The 21,310-nt window shown below is 40.8% G+C and overlaps 1 protein-coding gene across 1 annotated transcript in view; it reads left to right on the top strand.

Annotated features, from left to right (window-relative positions):
* Nucleotides 1-4,089: 4,089 nt before the first annotated feature.
* snrkb (SNF related kinase b) overlaps nucleotides 4,090-21,310 on the top strand; it is a 32,400-nt gene continuing 15,179 nt past the window's right edge. The window contains exons 1-2 of the mRNA XM_083561010.1: nucleotides 4,090-4,367; nucleotides 17,990-18,651. Coding sequence (XP_083417136.1) covers nucleotides 18,063-18,651 — 589 coding nt within the window. The 5' untranslated portion in view covers nucleotides 4,090-4,367; nucleotides 17,990-18,062. The remainder of the gene's footprint in view (nucleotides 4,368-17,989; nucleotides 18,652-21,310) is intronic.

The raw sequence follows: 21,310 nt of genomic DNA on the forward strand, positions 1-21,310 counted from the left end.
AATGCCGTAAATGTTAATCGTCTCAGTGGGAGTGGATATTCACCTCAGGGGTTAAAGTCACTGAAGCTAATTAGAAAATCATTTATTTATACATTCTGTTTCAAGAATGATAGTTAATTGAACATGTAAGCGTTGATTCACGTTCCTGTCAGTTTCCTCAACCTTTATACAACTGCTTTAAACACTATTAATCCTCCTAGCCTCATTTTGAAAAATGACTATTATAGCCACATTGGACACAGATTTCATGCGTTCACGGTGCAGTCACGATAATGCTTATAGAACTAATGGGATCATAACTTAAAAGTATGAAATCGTGCTGAAAATAATCACATGCCAATATAAAACCTCATGTCTGAAAGCCACAGGTGTGGATTCTACGTGTAAAGGTCATGTGGCTGTTCTATAAGGGTCTGTTCAGATCAGGGTACAAATAATGAAGTGTCCTATGGGGGGGGATGATTCTGGTTCTCTGTGAGCAGAATTTGACAGATTTCAGGTGCCCTGTGTAGTTTTGTTTGTGTTTGTAGGTTACAAGAGGATATACAGTGTCATAAATCACATGAACAAGACTAAATGATAAAACATACACTGTATGAACACCTGACAAAAATGATATACTTTTTGAGCATCCCGGTCCACATTTGCTGTTATAATACCCTTCACTCTTCTGGGAAGATGTTCCACTAGATTATGGAGTGTGCTAATGGAGATTTGGGCTCATTAAGCCATACATTTTTAGTAAAATCAGGTACTGATGCAGGTGAGGTGATGAGGCCTGGGGTGCAGTCTTTGTACCAATTCATCCGCAAAGGTGCCCAACTGGGTTGAGGTCAGAACTCTATAGGAGGCCACTCAAAATCTTCCAATTCAACTCATGTAAGCTATATGTTCTTAAAGCTGGATTTGTGCACATGGCCATTGTCGTGCTGGAACAGGTTAGCTCAAGTGAAGGACTGAACTGCTACCACATGCTATGTTATGTGTTTACACCTATGCCATGAGCTGTACACACTTCTTTAATCAACACCAAATCTCAAAGAGATCCTGAGTGACAGCGAACAGACTGAATGTGATTGGTTTTCAGTCTGGAATCGATTTCGGTGTGTATGCGTGTGAAGGAGCGTGTGTGCTTGCTTGAGTCACACAGGCTGAGAAACAAAAAAGAAAGTAAGAGAGACACACAGCCTTGCTCAATCTGCCTTTCCATTTAGGAGGAGTGTGTGTTCGGAATTGTGATCAAGGTGTCCCATGATGCAGTATGTTCAGAATGTTCTCCACTCCAGCCAGAAGCTGCTTTCACTTCCTCCTCAGAGCAGTGTTGATTTAGTGCCTATGACTTTTGCCCCATAAAAAAATACTCTAAATTCCCATTGCATTAAAAAAAAAAAAAGATTTATAGTGTGTTTAAAGCTCTTGATGTTACCATGTGTGTAAAAAAATATTTTTGCTTTCGGTTGTACAGGTTCGCTTGTCTGATAATAATAGTATACACTTTATTTTTAATGTGATGTGATAAATAAAACAAATTAAATATTCATTGTTTTGATTTAATATTATACAACATAAAGCAGCTGAAAAGTACCAAAGCTTCAATTTAAATGTATAATATTTAATTATGCATAAATATAATATATTATAATGATTATTAGCACAAAAAAGTAAGAAAAAAAAAATGTCTACATGTATTCATGCATATATTTTTTTATCACTTGTAATCTGCTGTATTCTTTAATGAGTTATAAATTTATAAAAATTTGTTTTTGTGTTTGGACTGGTACATGAAAACTTAAATAAATACGGCTTAAATAAAACCGTATTTAACGTTCCACATTTATTTCCCATTTACTGTTGTAATAACCTAAACTCTTCTGAGAAGATGTTCCACTAGATTTCGGAGTGTGCTTGTAGAGATTTCTGCTCGTCCAGCAACAAGGGCATTAGAAGTCAGGGACTGATGTACAGTAGGGTGAAAAGGCCTGGGGTTTAGTCAGTGTTCCAATTCATCCCAATAGGTTAGAGGTCAGAACTCTACAGCGGGCCACTGCTAGATCTTCCACTCCAACCCATGTAAACCATATTTTTATGGAGCTGGCACTGAGCACAGGGGCATTGTCATGCTGGAACAGGTTTGGGTCTCCTAGTTTAAGTGAAGGGAAAATTTCATTCTGCATTCAAAGACTTTCTATACAATTGTGTGCTTCTAATTTTATGGCAACAGTTTAGGAAAGAACCACAAATAGCTAGAAAAGTCAGGTGTCCCAATACTTTTGTTTGTAGTCTAATTATGATTTATTTTAAAGCTGGGGCATCAAAAAATAATAATTTCAGTCAAAACCCGGAGGTTTTTGGTTACTTTGGCTGTGGGTCAGAATCCAGATGGGTTTTGCTGCATGAAAAGAAATTCTTGTTCTACTGTTTTCTTTTGAATTATTTAAAGAATGCTACCAAATTATTTATGGAAGGCCAAAAGGGCCAACAAGACGAAAAGGTCTATAAATAGCAAATATCACATTAAACAAATGTACAGTTCCTGATGCAGAACTGCCATTTAATATCATGTCACCTACAATAGATATAAAATACAAATAACTCGATCTTTATGTATGTCTTAAATGCACTTATTGTTATAGAATACATATATAATAGAATAATAAACATTTTTGCACTTTTATTTACCAGCATTCTCTCAGTGAAACCTGACAAAATAGAACCTTCATTAATATTTAACATTCAACTTTTCTGTGGGCAGAGAATCTCCCAATGCTACAGTGAAACTTATCCTTGGGTTTCATGTGACAACATAACACCCGCTTAGGACTAGTGGACTAAGAGGACTAAGTGCTTCAGTGTTATTGTGTGTGCGTCCGTGTGCGTGTGTGTTTGTGTGTGTGTGTGTGTGTGTGTGTGTGTGTGTGTGTGTGTGCATCATTAAGAAGATTTATTTTCATGCATAACCATTAAGTGACTTCCTAATTCGCATTAATTCACATAATTATAAACAACACACCTTCAATAAGCAGCAGTGCAGCAGAATCTTCCCATCATATTGACTTTAGCTTTGTTTTATTACATCACTTCCTCTACATTTTTCAGTTTCTACATGAGACATCTGAGAAATGACAGGAAACATTGCTAGTTTTAGCAGTTAAGCAAATTGGTTTATTAGATAGGTAGCATTGTGATGTTGCATTGCCACGACACAACTCCAGGGTCCCTGGTTTGTTCTTGTGGCCACGTTACTCTCTGTATGCATGTTCTCCGAATAACTGTATAAGTTTCCTCTGGGTTCTCAGGTTTCTTCTCCTCTTCCAAAACATACCAATGGGTGACTTGAGAATCATAAATTTCCCCTAGGTGTGAATTATTTGTGTGAATCTGTGTGTACATGACACCCTGTTATAGATTAGGATCTAAGATGTATTCTCACGTCCAGTGTTTCCAGCATGAACTATCTATCTAAAGCACATACTGAAAGTAAATGAGTGAATTTATCTGAACGTTTCCCCCTCATGAGGAGATGAGTTATCAGAAAAACACAAGGCCAGAAATACAACAATAAAAAAAACTTAATGTCATTGAAATGTACACCATCTGGAAAATGTTAATGGACACCTGACCATTACACCTATGTGTGGTTCTTCTTTAAACTATTGCCACCGTGTGAGCTGAGGATGGTTCCACGTGAACATCCCAAAGGCCTATGAAGTTACTAAGAACCTCAAGAACTATGAGGAGGGATTTGGACTGTAATTAATATCGACAGTCTTCTACAGTGGCTTTGGACTGCAGTTTACATGTTTACCTGAACAATGTTAAATCTATAATGAGATAAACATTTGGTTCTCTTTTGCGTCTGGTTCTTCTCAGGGTTTCTTCCTAATACCATCTCAGGGACCTTTTTCTTGCCACTGTCATAAACTCATTATAGGATTAACTCATAGTCACTAAACTTATAAATTCATATTTTATAACCTAGTTCTCTCTGTAAAGCTGCTTTGAGACAATGTTTATTCTCTACAGCGTCTGGACGCTTTCTGACTCTTTTGGCTTCTCATAGTGGCGGAGGAGCGCTCGCGCGGCTGAGACGGGAATGCGTTGACGTAAGAGCGCGCCTCGAGGTGAAGCGCTCGAGCACTGCGGAGACGCCGGAGAGAGCGCGAGAGGATCGCAGCGAACATCTCAGCGAACATCTCAGCCATTTCCACTGCCTTCTGCTTCACCTTCTTATTGGTTGGACACAGAAGACAAGGGAGAGAGGAGCAGTGAGACGGTCGGTTACCGAGCAGTTTATTGTATACATTCTGCGAGCTGGAGAGACGAAGAAGACTGATGCTGGACACATCCACAGCCTTCGTGTCGCTCCGGTAAGTTACTCCCGAAGAGCGCGCGCGCCCACCGAATCCCGTTATTTCTGTGCGCAAACATGCGAACATTGTGTTCAATATGGCCGTGTGGCTGCTCCGAGGCTTCTTCACTGTCCTGTCCAATGTGCGCAGTTTGGACTCTCAGTGCTCTGCTCTTGTGGGGAAAGTGTGTGTGTGTGTGTGTGTGTGACACACACTGATGTTAATTTCTATTTATTTAAGTCATATAATGTAAATTAACCCCTTAAGCATAAACATCATGTAGAACCAGTTTACTAATAAAACATGCACTAATAGTGTTAATGAAATCTTAAAAATAGCTTTTAATGCTGTATTAAAGCATAAAAATCGAGTGTTTAATGTTAAAATTGCTCTTTCAAGAACTCAACAATGTTCTTCTGAGCTGCTTAAAGATCCATGAAGTTACTGAAGATGGTGAAGAGCCGTGAGAATGGATTTCGACTGTATTTAATATTTCTTGACTTTCTTGCTGACCACTGGGTCGTTCATTAGGAATAAACTTCTAGTCATTCGATTGTAAAATGTATATTTATGAATACTGAAATTCCGGATAATTGTACATTGTTACAATTGTACGATTAAATTGAATTAATTTCTTGCTAGTGTAATGAACGTAGTAAACGATGTAGAAATTATTGCTTGATACAAACAGTAGAATCGTTTATGCCATTTTCTCAGAACACGTATTAATAAGCGTTGTGAAATTCCAGGAATTTTCAAGACTGGAAATTTTCCATAAAAATTAATGGGAATAAACTGGGAATTTTATTGGTGAAAACTAAATGTGGGTGAAGAAACAATCTTGCAGGATAATCTCGGTTATAACAAACGGATTTCGTGCAGTTGAATTTCTATCACATGCACACAGCACACGTAGTCCATAACATTTCCTGAATCCTGAACACAAAATAATGTAAAAAAAAAAGTCATAGGATTCACGTAAATTACATCAATATTACATCAGGTTGTGTTGTGCAACAGAATTATACTGACCATTAAATTCCAGGGGAAAATGTTATTTTTTTTATCTGTATTGTTTGCATGCATGTCAGTTTATGACCAAACAGACTGTTTATATTTTCCCCAAATTTCTAATTAATGCCTATAAATTCCTGGTAAGTTTCCAACTTGTAAAATTTCCTTTTTCCTGATTTTTCATTCCTTTGCAACCCAATGTTTAACATAGCTAGAAAACTATTTTTATTTATTTATATTGATCACCTGTCAATCATTTTTACAGACAAAAATTCAAACTTTAATATTAGTTATAGTGAAATGCTTTTTTGACTGTACGATTAGTAAACATGAAAACAAATACAACATAAAAATACAAATAAAAGAGTAGAGTAACATAAAAATTAATCAAATAAAGTATAAAAATATATAAAAATATAATGTGACTATAAAGTATGAAAAGGCTAAGAACAAAAAAATAATTTTATATATATATATATATATATATATATATATATATATATATATATATATATATATATATATATATATATATATATAAATATAAAAAAAATCCTGATAAATCATTATGAGGAGAAGTTGCATGTTTATGGGTTTGAGTTGTTATTTGACTTTCAATATTTGACTGTAAAGGTAACTGTAGTTAACAATCTTGTTAAACAACAGTTTTTTACGGGGGGCTTTTTTTTTTAAATACATGGGATTTAAGCTATTTCAACGGCCATTCGTTCATGTAAGAAGTGAAGTCTTTGGTCCTTGTATGTTTCCGATTCATTTCAAAAGATTGGCGAGAGACGGATTATACACAGTGATATCGCGTCAGTTTTCTTATTCTTGCGATTTAAAATATAAAAATTTAAACTGGGACCATGTTGTTCGTGCTGTTCAGACGAAGAAATAACCTGCTGTCGGAAAAGCGTTTAGATTTTCAAAAAACAAATTGTTTACCGTCTTCTGTTATATAAAAACCAAGACACGTGATGAATTAGAATTTCATATGAATTAGTTAAAAAAAAAAACGACACGTTAGCCAGCATTGAATTGCATGCAGTTGCTTGTTCAGTCGTGATCACACACAGGGCTCCGATGTGCCAGATGGAGCATTCAAACCTTCTCACGTGAACCGTTCCACCTCAACATGAATCACAGCAACATGACTACACACTTCACCAAATCGAAAACCTTTTAAAACGTATGAAATAAGTTTGTTTGCGAAGTTGTGACTAATTTTGTGGTGTTTTTTACGCTTGCTTCACTGTTCTTACCTAACGCTCACGAGTTCGTGAGTTCTTGGTTTTGTTCTTCCGATCGGTTTATCACCACTGCAGTTAGGACACCAACAAGGAGCTCAGAGATCACAACACCTGATTTATTGAACAGAAGGAGTTCTCATGCTATTATCTTCTGATCTTTACGTTTTTAGACTATTTAAAGTTGTAGTACATTATTTATAATCAAAAATTTCACTCCCTACAATTGAACAGAATTCAGTTAGCAATGTGATTTATTATTAGAAGGGACATACACACTTACCCGGCCATGAGAGTGCCATGCGAGTACAATAATAACCTCCCATAGCAACGAACCAAACAGAGGAAGTTTTTGACCACGTTTGGCACTCAAACCCTCACCAAACACAAGATAAACCTCATCCACATCCACTTCTCTCGTGTAGTCTCGACCAGATAATAAAACACGTCTGGATACGGTACTTCAGGTCAACCTTTAATGTTCAAAGTGCAAAGTTTTTGCCTCGATGTCTGATTTAAGGCTCCATTAATTTCAGCTTATATAAATACTTGAACTGTTCTGTTTTAGCTAAACTTAAAAAAGGACATGTTAGTCTTTTTGTTTTGACAGCTCCGCGCTTTAAAAACAGTGCGACCGGAAATGCGCAGTATCGTCACAACACGTTTGTTATTGTTTACATCCTTGAAATGGTCTATAAGGTTTTTTTTTTTTCCTGCTTACAAATCTAATGAAACTTTCAATAATGATAAAGAAAAGTCTTGAAATGACAAATACAGCAGTATTTCATTTATTCATATAATGTTGAATTAGATTGGATTAGATTGGATTAGATTGGATTGTTAGATTGTCATTGCACACGTTACGGTACAAGGCAACGAAATACAGTTAGCATCTAACCAGAAGTGCATTGGTAGCAGTGTAAAATAATTGCGTATGTACAGATTGGTAAGACTATGGTGTATGATAGATATAAATAAATAATGAGAGACGAATGTAAACTATGAAATAAATAATATGAATATACCTAAACAGCACAACGAGGACACAACGAGAATTAACCCTAGTGTTACTCTTAATGTGTCCATGTAGTTTTAGATGAACTTAGAGAATAGAAGTCCTGGTGCCATCACTACCACTGTGTTTCTTTTGTTTGGAGGCTACTATGAAAGTCCAGAGAGCACTCCTCACACGACAGCTTTAAAGATGAACAGGGACAGCTATGGTTACAACTGTAGTGACGGCTGAAGGGAAAGTTTTAGGGGCAGCTGTAGAGATGACTGTAGGGAAGATATTAGGTATAACTGAAGTGAAGCTGTAAGGATGTATGTACGGTAGTCATGGCTGTAGGGACTTTTTGTAGGGAAGCCATTAGTGAGACAGCTGTAGTGATGCTTGTTAAGATGGTTGTAAACACAGGGAATAAATGGGAAGGATGTAGGTATGGTTGGGGAGCTGTAGTGTAAATTATAGATGTAGAGAACACTGCCGGGACCTTACCACTGTAGGATGGCGAGAGTGGTGGTGTCTGCAGGGACAGTTGTTGGGACTGTTGTAGACATGGATGTAGTGATGGCTGTAGGGAAGGTTGTAGGGGACAGCTGAAAACTGTAGCGATCATGTAGAGTTAGTAGGAATGGCTTGAGCAGTGGTTGCAGAGATGACTGTAGTGGCAGTTGATGGCACAGTGGTAGGGATTGTTGTAATGGTTGTAGTGGTGGCTGTAGGGGTGGCTGTAGTTACATCCGTAGGGATGCTGCAGGCCAAAGCTTTTTAAAAAATAGATAGAGGTCACATTGTGTGCTGCTGCTGTTGCTGCTTCTGAGCAATGCGTGCCATTTCTCACCATCAGCATCTGTTTGTGTGTGTGTGTGTGTGTGTGTGTGTGTGTGTGTGTATTTGTCGATAACAGCCTCAGTCAGGAAGTGTGTGTCGATGTTTGGGACATAATTCTGCAGCTGCAGGCCTTGAACTGAGTGTGTGTGTGTGTGTGTGTGTGTGTGTGTGTGTGTGTGTGTGTGTGTGTGTGTGTGTGTGTGTGTGTGTGTGTGTGTGACTGCAGTATGGACACAACGTCCTGACACACAACCCTTTGAGCTGCTGAGAGCAGCATGCTGCAGTGTGTGTGTGTGTGTGTGTGTGTGTGTGTGTGTGTGTGTGTGTGTGTGTGTGTGTGTGTGTGTGTGTGTGTGTGTGTGTGTGTGTGTGTGAGAAGAGAGCTCTCACTTCAATTTCATCACATAGCACTCAAGATGCTGAGAGACTAAAATATCACAGCGAGCGAAGACAGAAAAAGGAAGTGAATAACAGAAACGGTGTTGACAGCATTCTGAATGCATCCATTTAGAGATCGGTGTATTGAAAAGTGCACTTCCAGAGGTGTGCCATTTTGAAGACGCATCTGAAAGTCTAGGCAGCTCATAAAAGTCATCGGTGTGCCGCTTACAGCTAGCGACCGAATGATTTAACCTCGGTGGTGCAAATAAACCATAATGCACTCTGGGATATTGGGAATGCGAAAGCAGGACGCTGTTTCAGAGGAATGTTTTTCAGATGATTTTTTCTAAATAAAAAATATAATGGGAAAAAAAAAGTTTCTGATGAGTGATGACTTTGCCCAGAAATTAAAAAAAGAAGTTAAATATCCAGTAGGTGGAAACCGGATTAAAGGGAATTGTAAGATCAAATGATACAAAGACATAACTAGGAGATATTTTCGGCATCCGGATAGCCGACGGTGTAAGTTTTCATTATACGGACGCTTCACACCTTACGAACGAGTTACGAGTTTCGTAAGTCGTTACTGTGTTGGTTATTGACTACGCATATTTACTAATGATGTAAGCTAAAAAATACTATCAAATAATAATACTGTATACAATTTTTTGAAGTAAATAATAAAAAAATTATCAAATGATAAAAAAAAATCGACGACTAGCTCGCGGTGGCTCTCCTCCATTTTGAATTTTTTCGACTAAGGACAGGTTTGTTCGTATCCGCGAAACGTCCGTAAAGTTAATGTTCGTAAAGTGGGGAGCGTAATATATATTTAATTGATCATTGTCTTTGTCTTAGCTAGTCAGGGTAGCTGAATTTTTTTACTCAGTACCATTAAACAAACCTGTCTTCATATTTTATTCATACAGTATATTTCACTGTTGACATCAAAATTTACAAGGCAAATTTAAGAATTTACTTACTTTGTTGACTCCCTGATGGTCCCCAAGTTACAATGAGTCGAAGTACGATTTTTCGATCTTACAACGACAATAGCAATATGAAAAAATTGTTTTCGTGCACCAGGCAAACGTAGCAGTGTGTGCTCCATCCCTCCACTGTAGAACCGGCGCTCATATATACATATATACTCTATAGTTTATAAGATACGGTACTGTAAATTACAGAAAGAATACAGAAAAATTTCCTTTTCTCCCTGTGAAGGTTACAATGATGCAGGAGATCCAGCACTTGATTTCTAACAATCTAATATCCAATCTGATAAATGTAATGAAAAATTCTTCGTTCTTTTTATTTTATTGATATACGATTTATATCGTTTTTATCAATGCGATAAGAAGGAAAAAAAAAGTGGAATACAGATTCTTCTCTAGTGCAAGATGATGCATAGGATCTCCAATCCAGTGATTACAAATAGGTGGAGATTTGTCCTTCCATTATTACGCAATATGAGATTATACTAAAGTTAAAAAATAAATATTTCTTTGTATTATTATCTAAACAGAGACCTGTAGTTAAGCCAAATATTGCAAGATTAAGAGAAGGATTAATAGATAAATACAGAACATAATCATCATCATCATCATCAACTTCTCCCGCTTATCCGAGGCCGGGTCATGGGGGCAGCAGTCTAAGCAGAGATGCCCAGACTTCCCTCTCCCTAGACACTTCTTCCAGCTCTTCCGGGGGGACACCGAGGCGTTCCCAGGCCAGCCGGGAGACATAGTCTCTCCAGTGTGTCCTAGGTCTTCCCCGGGGTCTCCTCCCAGTGGGCCGCGCCCGGAACACCTTCCCAGGAAGGCGTCCAGGAGGCATCCGGAACAGATGCCCGAGCCACCTCAGCTGACCCCTCTCGATTTGGAGGAGCAGCGGCTCTACTCTGAGCTCCTCCCGAGTGACCGAGCTTCTCACCCTATCTCTAAGGAATCGCCCAGCCACCCTGCGGAGAAAGCTAATTTCGGCCGCCTGTATCCGGGATCTTGTCCTTTCGGTCATGACCCAGAGCTCATGACCATAGGTGAGAGTAGGACCGTAGATTGACCGGTAAATCGAGAGTTTCGCCTTGCGGCTCAGCTCTTTCTTCACCACAACAGACCGGTACATCGACCGCATTACTGCAGAAGCTGCACCGATCCGTCTGTCAATCTCCCGTTCCACCCTTCCCTCACTCGTGAACAAAACCCCAAGATACTTAAACTCTCTTAAAAAATACTCAGGAACTCTCCACCAACCTGAAGTGGGCAAGCCACGCTTTTCCGACTGAGGACCATGGCCTCGGATTTGGAGGTGCTGATTCTCATCCCAGCCGCTTCACACTCGGCTGCAAACCGTCCCAGTGTGTGCTGAAGGTCCTGGTCTGATGAAGCCAACACGACAACATCATCTGCAAAGAGCAGAGACGAAATCGTGTTGTCACCAAACCGGACACCCTCCAGCCCCTGGCTGCGCCTAGAAATTCTGTCCATAAAAATTATGAACAGAACCGGTGACAAAGGGCAGCCCTGCTGGAGTCCAACATGCACCGGGAACAAGTCTGACTTACTGCCGGCAATGCGAACCAAGCTCCTGCTTCGGTCGTACAGGGACCGGACAGCCCTTAGTAAGGGGCCCCATACTCCCGGAGCACCCTCCACAGGCCGCCGCGAGGGACACAGTCGAATGCCTTTTCCAAATCCACAAAACACATGTGGACTGGTTGGGCAAACTCCCATGAACCCTCCAGCACCCTGTAGAGGGTATAGAGCTGGTCCAGTGTTCCACGGCCATTCCGGTCTGCCATTCCAGAGGCACTGTCCCCGACCACCACGCGATGCTGCAGAGGCGTGTCAACCAAGACAGCCCCACAACATCCAGAGACTTGAGGTACTCAGGGCGGATCTCATCCACCCCTGGTGCCTTGCCACCGAGGAGTTTCTTTACTACCTCGGTGACTTCAGCTTGGGTGATGGACGAGTCCACCTCTGAGCCCTCAGCCTCTGCTTCCTCAATGGAAGACGTGACGGCGGGATTGAGGAGATCCTGGAAGTATTTCTTCCACCGTCCAACGACATCCCCAGTTGAGGTCAACAGCTCCCCACCTCCACTGTAAACAGCATTGGTAGGGCACTGCTTCCCTCTCCTGAGGCACCGGACGGTTTGCCAGAATCTCTTTGAGGCCAGCCGATAGTCCTTATCCATGGCCTCACCGAACTCCTCCCAGGCCCGAGTTTTTGCCTCCACAACCACCCGGGCTGCAGTTCGCTTGGCCTGCCGGTACCCGTCAGCTGCCTCAGGAGTCCCACCAGCCAACCAGGCCCGATAGGACTCCTTCTTCAGCTTGACAGCATCCCTTACTTCCGGTTAAATACAGAACATCTGAAATAGAATTAAATATTGAGGCATGACCAATACATGTGTATGATCAGCTCAACTCCACATCCACCACAAAAAGAATTTATATCTAATGAAAATGCTGCTAATTCTGCTTTTGTCCATTGTAGGTGGTGAACTCATTTAAACATCACTTTTTTTTATCTGTTTAGAGTTCATAGTTAGGAAGCATAGACTCTTCAGAAGAAGGAAGGGTTTTAATGCGTGTGTGTGTAAGTTTGTGTGTGTGTGTGTGTGTGTGTGTGTGTGTGTGTGTGTGTGTGTGTGTGTGTGTGTGTGTGTGTGTTAATGCAGTATGCACAACGCTGTTAGCTCACCCATCACCACACTTACCTCATCATCATCAATACTTTATGATGGGAACGCTGACGATGAGATCATACCTGTAGAGGAAACCCCACTCCTCTCCTCGCTCCTTCTCTCTAATCCTCTCCTCTCTCTCTCTTTCTCTCTTTCTCTCAGTGAGTGAAACAGTATGAGTCATCACCTCACACTTCTCCCCTGATGCCGCCTGTCACACTGAGCCTGTGTGTGTGTGTGTGTGTGTGTGTGTGTGTGTGTGTGTGTGTGTGTGTGTGTGTGTGTGTGTGTGTGTGTGTGTGCTTTTTTCGTTTTTGTGTGGATTTGTGTTTTTGTGTGCATGCTTGTGCATCTTAGTTGGTTTATATATATATATATATATATATATATATATATATATATATATATATATATATATATATATATATATATATACAAAGAAACAAAGAAAAAAATATGTGCATGTATATGTATGTATGGTATGTGTGTATATGTGTGTGTGTGTGTGTGTGTGTGTGTGTGTGTGTGTGTGTGTGTGTGTGTGTTTATGTGTAGGTGTGTGCAGGTGCATCATGTTATTTGTGTGTGTGTAAAGTATGCATGCTGCAGAGCGGCCATATTGTGTAGTTCATGAAGCAGAACCACAGAATGGGTGGAGGATGTGTGTCTATTTGTATTTGTGGGTAACTGTTTCTTTGTGTGATATTTTATGTGGTGGGGGGGAGTGTGTGTGTGTGTGTGTGTGTGTGTGTGTGTGTGTGTGTGTGTGTGTGTGTGTGTGTGTGTGTGTGTGTTATCAGTAGGATGCAGTGCATGCCCTTAGTAGGAAACAGTCGGATTTTCGGACTATGGTAGGGAAAGCCTTATCCTTCCTCCGGACACACACACACACACACACACACACACACACACACACACACACACACACACACACACACACACATACACATATACACATATCCATACATACATATACATGCACATAAAAAAATTTTCTTTCTTTCTTTCTTTCTTTCTTTCTTTCTTTCTTTCTTTCTTTCTTTCTTTCTTTCTTTCTTTCTTTCTTTCTTTCTTTCTTTCTTTCTTTCTTTCTTTCAGCATACAATTCTCCCCCCAGATTTTGTTTGAAGTCTTAAAATTGTTTTCTTGTGCATACTTCAACTTGTGTTTTTAAAAAGAGAAATAAAAATAGAGAAATAGATAGATGTCTGCAGAACAGTAACTGACTCTGTGTGTGTGTGTGTGTGTGTGTGTGTGTGTGTGTGTGTGTGTGTGTGTGTGTGTGTGTGTGTGTGTGTGTGTGTGTGTGTGTGTTGAGAAGAAACACTCAGCTGTGGTCAGTGGTCAGTTATTGCACAAAAAAAAAGCATCACGTCAATAATTAGCGGCCAGGCTTTCTGCAGACAAACAGTGCTCTTTGTGTGTGTGTGTGTGTGTGTGTGTGTGTGTGTGTGTGTGTGTGTGTGTGTGTGTGTGTGTGCGCGTGGTCTCCAGTAGAGATCAAGTGCATCACTCCTACATGGCATTAGTCTTTCTCCCTACCCTGGATACAACTCATAAACTATTCTGCCCCTCCATTAACACACACACACACACACACACTAATTATGATATCTTGTTACACATATTGATCTGCACCATCTGCTTTGTGCTTTTGTCATCTGACTCCTCCAGCATTATGCACAGAAACACACCACATCTCTGCTCCATTTCTTTCCTTTTCCTGTTCCATCCCGTCCTGTTCGGACGCTGTGACATGACCGCTTTGGACATTTCACACTCTATGGTTGCACATTACAGTTCGGTTTATTGCTCAAGGCTCTTATGAAGATGTGACACCAATAACCTAGAAATGATATTACAGATGATATTACAGCTCCTGACTGGGATATCTGCTTAAGGAGGAAACCCGATCGCCAGTAATGTCCACTGAACATTATTCATCTGCTGAACATCAGGCAGACGCTTTAAATAAACAAGCCAGTCAGTTTCTCACACCCCACAGCACAAACAGCAGCAGCAGGATCCACAGAAACACCAGGGCTTTTTAGACAAAACAGTACACACCACTTATATACACTATACGGACAAAACGTTTCGGAAACCATGACCATGAAATTGGTATGTGCTTTTCGAACATTCCATTCTGGGAAGATGGTCTACTAGATTTTGGAGTGTGAATCTGAAGAATCTGGTGCTCATTCATCCACTAGGGTATTAGTAAAGTCAGGTGTTGATGTAAAGAGGCCTGGGGTGCAGTCAGCGTGAAAATTCATCCCAAAGGTGTTCAGTACGGTTGAGGGCAGAACTCTATAGCAGGAGATCTTTCACTCTAAGCCATGTGAAGCTATCTTAGATATCATAGAGCTGGCTTTGTGTACAAGAGCATCGTCATGATGGAACAAGTTAGGGTCTTCTATTTCAAATGTATGAAAACACAAATTGTGTGCCTCCAACATTGTGCTAACAGTATGGGGAAGTGGTGTCCCAATACTTTTGTATTACTTTGTGAATTGAGGTAGATGTAATTAACATATTAGTTGCAGTTTTTTTTCCTCAAAATATTTTCAAAATATCGTCTGTTTGATTGGAAAAATTGACAGTCAGAAATGTACTTAAATTGATGTGCATTTACGAGTCATGTTCCTCCATCATGTAAATCGAAGTACGTTAGATGCCTGACAGTAGAATGTGGGAACTTCAACATTCAAATGCTGATTTTTGCTTTTGAATATGTAAATATTATGAAAATGTACATACTATTTAAAGAGTGAAAGGACACACACACATAGTGGTTAAAGCATTGGACTTTGGCTTTGCCACTGCTGGGCCCTTGAGCAAGGCCCTAAACCCTTTCCCTGCTCAGTTGTGAGTCGCTCTGGATAAGGGCGTCTGCCAAATGCCGTAAACGTAATGTAAAAAATGTACCGCTCTCGGTCACACCTCTTTACTTTTCCACCTGCATACTCCAGTGACAGGCCAGTGGAAGGACAGAAGGGTTAGTCAACACATTTCATAAAGTTTACACGCCTATCTGTGTGTCACAGGCTGTTCTTCAGATTAGATTGAAATGTAAGTTATTAAGTTGAACATCTGTGCAAAGAAATACATATAACCACTTTACCAACAACACACACACACACACACCGAAACACACACAAGCCTGTTTAAACAGTTACATAAGAAACAGTGTACACACACTCACACACACACACACACACACACACACACACACACACACACACACACACACACACACACACACACACGACACATGCTTAAATAAGTCATACCTAATTCTCTGTCATAAGACTACCGGTACTTATATTGTGCAAACACTCCCCCCCCCTCCCCCCCTAATCCCCCCCCCCCCCACCCCACCATTACTACCCAGCATGCCCTGGGATGCCCTTGTGCTCCATCTTAGGCAGTTCCCAGAACTACACCCAGTGTTCCTGGGATTTATTTAACCTGAAATAATTATCATCCAGTGATGATAATGTTTGTTCTCCATCGGCACACATATACACACACACACACACACACACACACACACACACACACATGGATACACTATATAAACAACAGTATTGGGAAACCAGACTTTCCCAGACATATGTGGTTCTTTCCCGAACTGTTGTCGCAAAGATGAAGGCACAGAATTTTATAGGACGTCTTCGGATGCCGTAACATGAAATTCTCGCTTCATTTGAACTAGGAGACCTAAACCTGTTCCAGCACGACAATACTGCTGTGCAAAAAGCAAACTCCATGAAGATATGCTTTGCTCCTACTCCTACTACAAAGCTCTAACCTCAATTGGAAAGCTGACTGTACCCCAGGCTGCCTCTTCTCACCTACATCAGTACCTGACTTTACCCTTGTGTCTGAATGAATCTCACACAAATCTCCACAAGCACACACCAAACTTCTGGAACATCTTCCCAGAAAAGTGGATCGAATTATAAGATTGGGACTCAATGTGAATGCGATGCTCAAAGAGCACATACCATAATTATGACCAGGTGTCCGCAAAAACGTCTGGCGGTATGGTGTACAAAGACAAACTGGAAAATCCAGTGGGGCACTGGAATGTTTTTTGAGGCATTCCGATCAAACAAAGGACTCATATATTTAAAGTACACTTCATTACACTATTGTTACATTATCCAGACAAACAAGCCTGCAGCAAGAGGACAAAACATTGCTAAGTAGCGCACACAACGCAAAGATTCATCTGACATTTAAACACATTCAGCAACTGTACAATGCAAGTCAAAGGGCCCAGTTTAACCACCAAAAGCACGTCAATATGGACCATTATAAAACAGCTTTGTTCTTCTGAAAGACAGTTGGGTCCCGGATGACCTACTGTTCCTCTACTACCCGCTTGCGTACTTAGATCAGTGTTAGATATTAACCTCTCAAATCAAACATAAACATTCCCCCTTAAAAGAATTTACAGTCTTATCTGGCGTCACAAAAAAGTCTGCACAAGAACAGTCGGACATTATAAAACCTTGAATGCGTGTAGTAAGGCGTTTTACTTAATGTGTCAGCCTTTTAGCAACATTTTAAACGCGCCAGTCATCGTCTGGTATGTAGAACAGGTAGCGGCCTATGAACGCTCAAAGAATACATTATGTATTTAAGGACTTCTCAACCTGCTGCTATTAACACTAATAACACACTAATGGAACCCTGAGAGTACGCTAAAAGGCAGGTGCACTTGAAGAGTAAAACTCTTAGTCCTGCAGATAAAAGAATCAGACAGAGTGCTACTATGAGTTACAAGACAAGTATATCTTTCAAGGACCCATCAGGAGTGCTCAATATTTAAATCTACACTATATGGACTAAAAGTTGAAGGACACCACACCATATGATTCATACATGCTTTTTGGACATTCCATTCCACATTTAGTGCCCATTTACCGTTAGAATTCCCTCCACTCTCCTGGGAAGATGTTCCAATAGATTTTGGAGTGTGCTTCTGGAGATTTGATATGAAAGTACGGAGTAAGAATGGGAGCTTTGAGTACGGATTTGGACTGTAGTTAATGTCAACAGTCTGCTACACTGACTCAGGACTACAGTTTGCTTCTGATGACCAACACTGCACCCTGCAACATCGTTTATCTGTAATAAAAGGACATTCGGTGCCACCCAGATGAGGATGGGCTCCATCTTGAGTCTGGATCCCCCCAAGGTTTCTTCCTTATGTTTACTCTAACACAGTCTCGTCAGTAACAGATGATTGGGAAAGTAGACATACTTCATAACTCTATAACATGAATGCACCGCTTACAACAAAAGAATAGAAATGAACAAACCTAAGAGCAGACAGTGCATTTCGGAATGGCATAATAACGAGCCTTTTTTTTTCTTTGGTTGGATATAGTGCTTAACTGAGAAATGTAATAATATCTTGGTGGATTGTATGATTAACCACTCTTTCTGATCTTCACTAGGTGATGTCTCACTAAAGCTGCATTCGTTTTGACCGCCCTGTACCTGCACAACATAGACCATCACACATTCAAGATGGCTGCCACGAAGAGCGGCTCCGGGGGCAAAATCGCCGGCCTGTACGAGCTGGATCGCACACTCGGGAAAGGCCACTTCGCCGTCGTTAAACTCGCACGCCACGTTTTCACCAGGCAGCTGGTGGCTGTAAAAATCATCGATAAGACCAAGTTAGACAGCCTCGCCATGGGCCACCTGCTGCAGGAAGTGCGCTGCATGAAGCTGGTACAGCACCCCAACGTGGTGCGGCTTTACGAGGTGATCGACACCCACACCAAACTCTACCTCATCCTGGAGCTGGGTGACGGCGGAGATCTGTACGACTACATCCTGAGGCACGAGGGCGGAGTCGCCGAGCACACCGCCAAAGTGCACTTCGCTCAGATCGTACACGCCATCGCATACTGTCACCGACTGCACGTAGTTCACCGAGACCTGAAGCCCGAGAATGTTGTGTTCTTCCGCCAGCAAGGAACCGTCAAACTCACTGACTTCGGCTTCAGCAACCACTTCCAGCCCGGAACCATGCTGGTCACCAGCTGTGGATCTCTGGCCTATTCAGCTCCGGAGATACTGCTGGGAGAGGAGTATGATGCCCCTGCTGTAGGTGAGTGTGTATACATGTATGTGTGTGTCTTAAAGGGGACGATGTCTTTATAAGAGTGCATAGTGTTTAAATACTGAAGCTTACAGAGTGTAATGTCTCCATAGTCCATCTTTTATTATTTATATTGGATTTTATTTTTCAATAATTCATCCAAGATTTTGGATGAATGATTTAATGATGACTTGATTAAATCTAAATAAATATTATCATCAAATCAAATGATGTGAAATCAGTAATTGATGGTATGTGTGTGTGTGTGTGTGTGTGTGTGTGTGTGTGTGTGTGTGTGTGTATGTGTGTGTGCATGTCTGAGTTTTGTTTATGTGTGAGTGGCCATGTGTGACTTTCTGACTCACTTGGCTTTGGATAGAATTTGGGTTGAATTGCAAGGTTCTCTCTGAAGGGGACGTGTGTGTGTGTGTGTGTGTGTGTGTGTGTGTGTGTGTGTGTGTGTGTGTGTGTGTGTGTGTGTGTGTGTGTGTGTGTGTGTGTGTGTGTGTGTGTGTGTGTGTGTGTGTGAAACCCTCTGGCCTACTTGGCTCCAGTGTTACTACCTTCAGCAGTGTACTACTATATGTTTTGCCCGATACAAGCTCAGTAGTTAAGTCTCTGAGTTGCTGATTAGAAGGTTGTTGGTTCAAGCCCCAGTATCTCACCAGCCCCTCTTTGAGCCGCGGAACAAGGCACTTAAACCCTCAGTGCTTCAGGGGCACTGTATCATAGCTGACACTGTGTCTTGTTCACCACTGTTCCTTCCTTGGACCACTTTTGAAAGATACTGACCACAACAGAACAGGAACATGCCAAAAGAGCTGCAGTTTTGGAGATGCTTCGACGCATCACAAATTGGCCCTCGTCAAACTCCCTCAAATCTTTACGCTCGCTCATTTCCCTGCTTCCAACACATCAACTATGAGGATAAAATGTTCACTTGCTGCCTAAAATATCCTACTAACAGGTGCCATGATGAAGAGAAAATCAATGTTATTCACTTCACCACTCATAATGTTATAATGTCATAATATTATGCCTGTTCAGTATTTAGTTATTAGTATAAAGGGAGTTTGAATCAACCTCTGTAGGGTGTGTTTCCTAGACTCACCGTTTTCATCTCTATATTCCTGGCTTTATCCACCTCTGCATACACTCTCCTGCCTGTCTTCACATCCTTCATAATTTGTCTGAGATTTCTCCCTCAGAATAGACAAATCTGTGAAAAGAGCTGCATGAGGCTAGATGAGAGATTTGCAGCAGTCCAAACTGTAACTCTGTCTACATACTGAGCACCTGGATAGTACATTTGAAGTCTGGTTAGGATCTGGCAGTGGACAATGGAGTAAACTTACGTATATTTGAGTGGAAATATACACTGGCTATTATTTCGGATTTAGCGGGCTTCACAGTGGGTCATAACCGAGTGTAGACGGTTCTAAGGATACAAACTATCCACTGTAAGAATGTCTTCTTATAATGATTGGTTAAATGTTGGTAGTCCAGAGCATTTGATTTTAAATGATACCTCAGAGACGAGAGTTTCTGCTTTGAGCACACATTTTACTGAAGTTGGCAGATTGCAAATTACAGCTTATTTTAACATAAAACTCAATGATCATACCTTTAAAGTCCAGACACCTTACAAGAAATAAATATTAAATCTAAAAGTATTGGGACACCTTTTGTGCCATATGTGCTTCTTCCCCAAACTGTTACCAATTTAGAGGCACACAATCGTACAGGACGTCCCTGCATGCGGAAGCATAACAGTGTTCCTTAACTTAAACTAGCAGACCCAAACCTGTTCCAGGATGACAATGCTCCTGTACACAAAGCCAGCTCCATGAAAATATGCTTTACATGGAGTGGAAGATTTCGAGTGGCCTGCTACAGAGCGCTGACCTCAACCTCATTGAACAGATTTGGGATGAATTAGAACACTGACTGTACCCCATGTGTGTGTGTGTGTGTGTGTGTGTGTGTGTGTGTGTGTGTCTGCTGTTAGTAATGTAATATTTGTATCATCTCTCCTGCTCACTGTGATTGTCACAGTGACCCATGAGCCAGGATTAGAGCTACAAAAAAGTGGGTCAGTCTTCTCCAAAACGCAAACACAAACATATACACATATAGAGTCTGACCTTGTGTTGGTCTCTGTCAAGAGATCAAGATCACTCAATTTTATTTCAGCAAATTCCAAGCTTTCGTTCTGAAGTTAATTCTGATTCCCTAATGTTAATAATAAAACTCATGGCTTCTTGAGGTCTTTATTAATAATCTAACACACCTAAAGCTACACCACACTTATTACATGTTATTTACACTTGGGCGTAACGATGTTGCTAATTGGCTCCTCTCAGGTAATGATTAGTGTAAATAGATCTCAGGCTCGATCTCTTTCACCTTCTCACTGATGAAGCTTTTTAAGCTTTTTACACGGTTGAAACAGACATCCCGCTTTTCTCCAACATAACCTGATAAGCTCGACTTGTCACATGGTCAGGTTTTCACGTCTAGTTTTACCTCCACCCTTTCATTGTTTTTTTCTCCAATTGTTTCCCTTTTGTCCACAGTTTAGCCTTTGATTAATTCATCTATTTTTACCCCTATGTGTGTTTGTATGGTAGCGAAGTCTCTTGATCGTGTTTATTCTGGTTTTTATATT

Source organism: Silurus aristotelis, assembly GCF_946808225.1.
Source record: "Silurus aristotelis genome assembly, chromosome: 14".
In the NCBI taxonomy this organism is placed as follows: Eukaryota; Metazoa; Chordata; class Actinopteri; order Siluriformes; family Siluridae; genus Silurus; species Silurus aristotelis.